Raw genomic sequence first — 8,407 nt, 5'->3', positions numbered from 1 at the left:
AACTGGATCACCGGGGGTCATTTACGGTCCTTGAGAGGATTTGTTGTGGCCCCCTACCTCAGTTGAAGAATCAGAGGATTTTTGCCCGAGGCCTCATTCAGATGGCATATTTAGTTATTTTTCTTTCTCATGTTAGCGAGGGCTGAAAGATATTCATAAAATAGAAAATGTTCTGTACAATGTATGCATTTTTCTTTATTTTTTAAACAGCTTTGACCATTTTCCCATTTAATAACCTGAGCTAAATACAGATAATTTACATTATTACAGACTTCATTCTGAGAAAAACAAATTAAAAAAACAGATAAAGAAGAATGAAAAAATGAAAAATTATTTGATGTCTTTTTACTAAAAGGGTTTCTTTTGTGAACCTTTTGATTCTGAGCTACAAATCCTTACTATTTTTTCAAAAAATAATTAGAACAAAATAGTTTCTCACTGTAATTATTTATTGTGTATTTACTTTATTTTTTAAGAGGTCAACATACAAAACGTTCCTTACAATATGATCTAAAATATTTTTTAAAAAGAAAAGAAAAAAAAAAACAACCTGTGGCCCAAGAGTGATTCTAATACGTCAATTTTGGAAGGCAAGAAAAAAAGTTTGGAGACCACTGGTTTACACAGTGGAGATAAGGCTGCATTATTCCACACTCCTGGTTGAGATATTTTGACTTGTGTTAACACCGGAGAAAAACTTGTTAGATATGAGAGTGTCTACAAAAGTCAACAATATGCAAACATTTATTACAATGATAAAATGATCTTCTTTTGTAGAATGTAAGAGGTCATGTAAAAAGAAACTCTATAGTATATTGCAATGTGAGATATACAGAAGCTTAAGTTGCTTAAAATCATCATTCCTTCAGGTAACTGATTAAAAAACAAAATGTGATGAAATGATCGGGATCATCTGGAGGCTTCCTCTTCATTCAACAGATTGAATTGTGAGCCGCTCAACTAAACCAGCTCCAGATCTTTTTTATACCATTTCCCACAGCTCTGCCAGCCGCAGCCACACTTCGACCTACTACTACCAGAGGACGTAATGGATTACTCGCCTCAGCTTGCTGCCTGGCCACAGCTCTATGCCTCTGCATAAGCATCTCTTCTTCCTGTCTCTTCTCCCTCTCACGCTCTGCCTTCAATCTAGTCAACTGTTCCTTCAGCTTCTCTTCACTATTGTCCTCTCTCTCTTCCCTCAACCTCTTTCTCTCTGCCTCTCTAGTTTTCTCTTCTCGCTCTCTCTTTCTCTCTGCCTCTCTATCTTTCTCCTCTCTCTCTCTTCTCTCTGCCTCTCTCTCTTCCCTCAACCTCTTCCACTCCTCCTCTCGCTCCTCCTTCTCTCTCTTTCTCTCTGCCTCTCTATCTTCTCTTCTCCTCTTCGCCTCCTCCTCTCTATCTTCTTTTTCTCTCTTTCTCTCCGCCTCTCCATCTTCTCTTCTCCTCTTCGCCTCCTCCTCTCTCTCCAGCATCATTCGCTTCCACTCCTCCTCTCTCTCTCTCTTTCTCTCTGCCTCTCTCTCTTCCCTCATTGTCATCATATCTACATGCTTCTCAAACTTCATTTGCTCTACCTGCTGCTGTCTCTCTCTCTCCTCTCTCTCTCTCTGTCTCTCTGCCTCTCTCTCTTCCCTCTCTCTCTTCCACTCCTCCTCTCGCTGATCCCTCTCTCTCTTTCTCTCCGCCTCTTTATCTTCTCTTATCCTCTTCGCCTCCTCCTCTTTCTCCAGCATCATTCGCTTCCACTCCTCCTCTCGCTCCTCCCTCTCTCTCTTTCTCTCCGCCTCTTTATCTTCTCTTATCCTCTTCGCCTCCTCCTCTTTCTCCAGCATCATTAGATTCCACTCCTTCTCTCTCTCCTCCCACTCTCTCTTTCTCTCTGCTTCCATCTCCTCCCTCATCCTCTCTGAATTTGAACTCTTCCTCTCCTTCTTTTTGCCTTTACTCCCTCTCTCTCTCTCAGCCTGCAGTTGGTCACTGATCTTCTTCATCTCTTCTTCATATTTCTGCTCTAGCATTCTCTCTATTTCTTCTCTTTCTTTGCGTATTTGCTCTTTTTTCTCCTTCAGGATGCCTTGTTGCTTTTCTTCGATTATCCTCTCAGCCTCTTGGAACATCTCGTTGGTGTAGTGACGTCCACTGTTGTTCTGGACTATACCTCTGATCTTCTGGAGCAGCTTGATGACCTGAGAGCGAGCCTTGTTCTTCTTGTTGTTGAAGACATGGTACTGACCGTTACATCTGGCCACGAGATCCTGCAGGTCGGGGCTTTCGGCCAAGAACTTCTCCATGGACGTGCCTGTAAGCTGGTCACCATGAGTGAAGAGAATCATGCTGTATCTGTCTGCTGCCGGCCCAAAGATTTCTTGAATCCTCTGCACCGTCTGCTTCTCCTCGTCAGTGAATCTGCCCAGCCTGATGACCACCAGGAACACATGGGGTCCAGGAGCAGCATAGCTGAAGCACTGCGTGATGTTTTCTACAGTTTTCTCATCTTCATATCTGGTGTCAAACAGACCTGGAGTGTCGATTACAGAAATCAGTTGTCCATCCACTTTACCTTCGCCCTTTGAGCAGTGCTCAGTCAAAGACTTTGCACTGAACTTTGCTTCAAAGTACTTTTTTCCAAGAATGGTGTTTCCAGTGGTGCTCTTCCCATTTCCAGTCTTTCCCAACATCACAATTTTCAGAGCCTCAGCACTTTGTTCTGTGGAGACGAAGAAAATGACATTAGATACAAGGGTCGATATATTACCCGTAGAAAAAAGGGCTTTATATAGTCTGATGGTAAATGTGTTATTAAACTGCACCCAAATCATTACAGCAACATAATAGTAGAAAAAACAGTTGTGTGCTGCTGTAGATCCTGCAGCAGGAGCAAAAAGAAATAAAAATAACAGCAGATCTGTTTCTCCCCCAGCGCTCGGCAGAGTATTTTCCAGTTGCTGTTTTGTCACTTGACATTTATGAAGTCACGGTTTCAAGTTCAAGTTGTTATCACTCATACTCTCTGTTCTGTAAAGCAGATAGTCTTGCGCTTCTCACACACACAGGCCTGAATCACACACGTGCAAAAGCAGGACCTGGGGACATGCATTAATGGAGAGATGTCAAAGTCTGGTGGGGGTTTGGTGACTTGCTCAAGGGCTCCTCTGCATTATTTGAGAAGTGGTCTAGCACCTCTCCAACTACCATCTGGACCTGAGCAGGCGACCCTCCGGTTCCCAACCCAAGTCCCTATACGGACTGAGCTACTGCGCCCATATTTTTAATAAATTATGTCTTTAAATAAAACCTGCCTACAAGCATGTCATTTTTGACCCATGTGTTGAAATGCTATCGTATAATACGAAACATTTTTTGTTCAGAAATAAAAAAGCAAACTTAAAAATAATGATTTGTGGAATTCAAAAACAGTCTCCTGGCAATAAATTATTTAATTAATCAAATACAATAATTTAAAAAGCATGCAAAGAAACACTGAGCCATGCATGAAATTACATAGGAAATGAATACTGGTCATTTTTGACCCATGTATGTAAACTTTATGGAATAAAAACCCTATATTTCTTCATAAAGCAAAAAAGAAAAAAATAAGGATTTGTGGTAATCAAAAACCAGATTTTTATTGGTTAATTGGTATATTACATGATCAAATGCATTCATTTAGTAAAGTAGAGCAAAGAAACACTCCGCTGTACATGAAATTACATAGAAAATAAATGTCCTTTTTGACCCATGTTGTGCACTAGAGGGGTAGTCATACAAAAAGTAAGAAAATAAAAATGAATATATGGCAAAGATCTAGATCAGGGGTGCTCACACTTCTTTGGCATGGAAGCTTCTTATAAAATGACCAAGTCAAAATGATCTACCTAATAACATGCAAAACATATATTTATTTAGAATTTAGCTCTATACCTGTATATTAAGTGTTTGGTAAAGGTTGTGTGGGGAGGAGGAGGAGAGAGAGAGAGAGAGAGAGAGAGAGAGAGAGAGAGAGAGAGAGAGAGAGAGAGAGAGAGAGAGAGAGTGACTCTGGTCTTTGTATGTGACTGGGTCCTGGTCTGTCTCATCCTCTGTTGAATTTTTTAAAATCAAAAGTCCAAGTATACTACTGAGTCATGATTACTGATTACTTTAACTGTATTGCCATGTTTAGTTACATTATTACTTAATCCACCCAAATAATATTATTGATGGATAATTCATACTGTGATTAACAACTGATTAACATGGCCTTGAGATATTTGGATTCATTGCATATCCTTTAGTTTTCCAGCCTAGGCTACATTTACATCTCTATTTTTTTATGTTTCATCTGTCGGCTCCTTCACTATGTTTCTCATTCTCTTAGCTTATTACAGTTCTCACCTTTCCTCCTCTTTGCCTGATGATCCTCTGCTTTTCTTGCTGCAACAAATGATAACTTGATTGATGCAGCCTTTTAACACTACGTTACATATTTTAATATTCATTCAGCAAATACAGTCACATCGCGACCGTCTTTACTTTCGGTTTAAATGAAACGAAACTTAAGAGGAAAATGCGGAGCACAGCTGTATTTATGACTGCGTGCTTGTACTTTCAGTCTCAGAACTGCACTGCTTCCACACGCCGTCTGATGTTCTCTCTCTCAACTGCAGGAGGTGCTGTGAACTGACATGTCAGTAGAGAGAATCAGGGGAAAGCAGCTGGTGTACAAGAAATGCACCTCTCTAAAATGTTCCAGACACTTTGTGTCAGTTTATTGTGCAGAGTTTTCAGCTTTCTATGGCAGACTGTAAACAGTGATGTACACTGGTCTGACTGTGTTTAAGTTGTATTTTTTCTTAAAGGTAAATGAACTCCTAATATCATCTGCAGCTGTACCAGGCACGTACTCACCTTGAGTGATAACCACTGAAAAATAGTTGGATGACGTTGTCCTTCAATTATTAACTTAGATTCCTTATCGTCAATCCACCACTGTGTGACGGTTAAATCACTCAAGTCTTCTTTGTTAAGTCTTCTTTATTGTTGGAATTCTCCTAATTATGTTGACATTCAGTGTGTGCGTGTGTGTGTGTGTGTGTGTGTGTGTGTGCGTGTGTGTGTGTGGTTTCTGCAATAACAACATGAAATGAAATTACAATGCTGCATTGAACTGCAATCAACTCCACATTAAAAACAAGTGCAGGTACGCAATAGCAACTTAGCAAACTCCATATCTTGACTCTTAACTTAACCTGAACATTATCATACGACACCAAGACATAATATGACATAGAATACTATACAATTTCACATTCTCCATGTACTTACAATCAAATGGACGCACACAAGATATGAAGGCACACCAACGAACTCCCAGCATCTGTAATGAGCGTCTATTCTCTAATCAAATCACAGCTGGGTTACTTGTGACCCATGTTGTGCATCAAACGGTTAAACCTTTGGCCGTGGGTTCAAGTATGTTCTTCTCAGTTTTCACTACGATTGTTTTTATTCTCATTTTAACTCAATAACATGGATTTTCTTTAATAATCTTTTACTGGTTTGGGGGTTTCAATGGTCTGTTTTGATGTTTTTCTCAGTCTTTTCACCAATTTAATTGTTTTGGTAATTTTCTTATAATCAAAAGGGAGAAATTGTAGCAGAAAAGCCCTGATCATCCTGTGCCCTTCCCTGCTCAAAATACATTAACATCTGTCAAGATCCTCTCAAAGAGACGAGCACTCACCCATTTTTGATGTTTCCTCTTCTGTTGGTCTCCTCACAACTGGGATGTCAAAGCTGTAACAAATTGTGCCTCTGCTCTGTGCACAGCTGTATTTATGACTGCGTGCTTGTACTTTCAGTCTCAGAACTGCACTGCTTCCACACTCCGTCTGATGTTCTCTCTCTCAACTGCAGGAGGTGCTGTGAACTGACATGTCTGTAGAGAGAATCAGGGGAAAGCAGCTGGTTTACAAGAAATGCACCTCCCTAAAATGTTCCAGACACTTGGCGTCAGTTTATTGTGCAGAGTTTTCAGCTTCCTGTGGCAGAATGTAAACAGTGATGTAACCTTCGTCTTGTGTTAGGGTCGGCACCGACCCGTTTTAGTTTTTAAATGCATAAAAGAACCACATAACTTTTTTTTTTGGATCAAGGCTTTTTGACTTTGTCGGGAACCTCTATTTCAACAAAATAAAACGTTTTTTTTTGTTTTCACTAAATTATAAAATGCTCTGGTTAAAATTATGACCTTGGTGTTGTTAGGGTCGGTTTCGATCCAGTTATAAAAATAAGATTATAAAGCAATAATTAGAGCCAAAATTGAACACACTGACAGCCAGCTCCTATCCCAATCATGTGAGCTTTAGGGGATTCTCATTTTACCTTGTTATCCAGTACAAAAACAAAACAAACAACGACAGGCATTTCCAGACATGTGAGGTCAATTCAGTATAGAGTTGGTGACTTGCAGAGTGCACATCTCCAATTTGCAGCATGCAAAAATGAAAAAAAGATTTACAGTGAGAGAAGTTCTGGATAATATTTTTGTTGAAAATGAGGGAGTGGACACAGAGCAGCATAGTGATACGGATGAACAGGTTTCTGAGGAAGACAATGTGGAGTATCATCCAGAAGACACAGACATATCTGATGAGTCTGATGAGGAGGTCACCGGTGGTGAAGCGACTCCCGCTGAAAGATTCAAGTCCAAAAGTGGTGAGATCTGTTGGAGCTCATTACATCATGATTTACATGGCAGGGTAGCTGCTGCAAATGTCATCAAAATGACCCCTGGAATCTCAAGGTTTGCTGTGACGAGAGTCACTGACATCAAGACATGTTTTGAGCTATTTATGCCATTGTCACTAAAAAGAGTCATCATTGCTATGACAAACCTTGAAGGAAAAAAAGTCCATGGCAACATGTGGAAAGGCATGGATGAAGAATACCTGGATGCTTATATTGGTGTTCTTCTTTTTGCTGGAGTGTACAGATCCTGCAATAAGGCCACTGATAGTCTCTGGGACGCATCGACAGGCAGAAATATTTTCCAGGCAACAATGTCACTTCAGACCTTTCATATGATATCAAGAGTCCTCAGATTTGACAACCAGAGCAAGATCTGACATGCTTGCCCCCATCAGGGATGTCTGGGACACATGGGTGCAGCTTCTTCCACTGATGTTCAACCCAGGGCCAGAGGTGTCCTGGGTTGCATTATATGCAGATACATCCTCGATGTAAATGGTAAATGGTAATGGTAAATGGACTTGAGCTTGTATAGCGCTTTTCTAGTCTTCCGACAACTCAAAGCGCTTTTTACACCGCAGATCACACCTACCCATTCACACCCATTTCCACTGATGGCTGGTTATGTGGACCATCCAGTAATTAATTCCATTCACGCACATTCATACGCCCCAGACGCAGCAGGGGGAGCAATTTTGGGGTTAAGTGTCTTGCCCAAGGACACATCGGACATGTTGCTCGCAGGAGCTGGGGATTGTCCCTCGACCATCCGATTGAGGGACGACGACTCTACCAACTGAGCCACAGCCACCCCTGCATATAATGCATTTGTGTTGTGGACCCACATCCACCAAGTAATGGAAAAATAATAGTAAATATATATGGGTCGAAATTGACCCGTAACACCAAAGATGTTACTATAGTTAAAATTATTAAAATGAAAAAATAAATAAAACAAATTTATTTAAGAGATGTGTTCTAATACCCCTCAGTGATAGTCAGGTAACACAACAACCTTTTATTTATTTATACAATTCTCTTGAGGTTAATTTTACCATTTTTTAAAATTGAAATCGAGGGGTATACTGACAAAAAAAAGGCCCAATGGCCCACACCAAAAATATTAAAACCAATATGTTCATGGATAAGGAAGCCTAACAAGGTAACCAAGAGATGAGAAACAAATTGGATGATAGATAATTGTTTTTAGTGTATTTTACAGCTGATTTAAGACATGGGTCAAAACCGACCCATTAACATAAGAGATGGTAACAGAAAGCTAGCACAAGAGGAAGGGTAAACTGGTTTGAATCTGTTTAAAATTGTATTCCTTCTTAAAGGTAAATTAACTCCTAATATCATCTACAGCTGTACCAGGAACCTCCTCACCTTGAGTCAACAGTGATAACCACTGCATGATGTGAGAAAATATCCCGTCAGATTTTTACTCTGGAGTCCCACCGGACACCAAACTAACCATATGCCACCACACTGTCATTTTCAAGCAGTGACCACACCAGGTCATTCAGCCATAAAATCTTCCTTTTGTTTGTGACTTGCACAGGGAGCAGATGATTTCCTTTGAGTTTCACTTGGAAAGAATCTTTAACACACATTATACGGATTATCATTGAACACAGAGTATTTAATTGAACTTGTATGTGTTTCACGATTG

At 40.2% G+C, this 8,407-nt stretch overlaps 1 protein-coding gene across 3 annotated transcripts; it reads right to left on the bottom strand.

The window, feature by feature from the left end:
• Positions 1 to 627: 627 nt before the first annotated feature.
• Positions 628 to 5,901, bottom strand: LOC306819765 (uncharacterized protein). 3 transcript variants are annotated; one of them, XM_079337312.1, is made up of 3 exons: positions 5,726 to 5,901; positions 1,315 to 2,710; positions 628 to 1,206 (listed from the first exon to the last, which is right to left on the bottom strand). In XM_079337312.1, exons 1-3 carry the CDS (start codon positions 5,727 to 5,729, stop codon positions 957 to 959), a joined length of 1,650 nt encoding a protein of 549 aa, XP_079193438.1. In that variant the 5' UTR covers positions 5,730 to 5,901; the 3' UTR covers positions 628 to 956. The 3 variants fall into 3 exon arrangements, with proteins under 3 accessions (XP_079193438.1, XP_079193437.1, XP_079193436.1); XM_079337311.1 differs by having other exon boundaries at positions 628 to 1,295; positions 1,362 to 2,710; XM_079337310.1 differs by having other exon boundaries at positions 632 to 2,710.
• Between the last annotated feature and the right edge of the window lie 2,506 nt (positions 5,902 to 8,407).

This window comes from Symphodus melops, assembly GCF_947650265.1.
Source record: "Symphodus melops genome assembly, chromosome: 2".
Lineage (NCBI taxonomy): Eukaryota > Metazoa > Chordata > Actinopteri > Labriformes > Labridae > Symphodus > Symphodus melops.
This window is presented reverse-complemented; position numbering and strand designations above follow the sequence as displayed.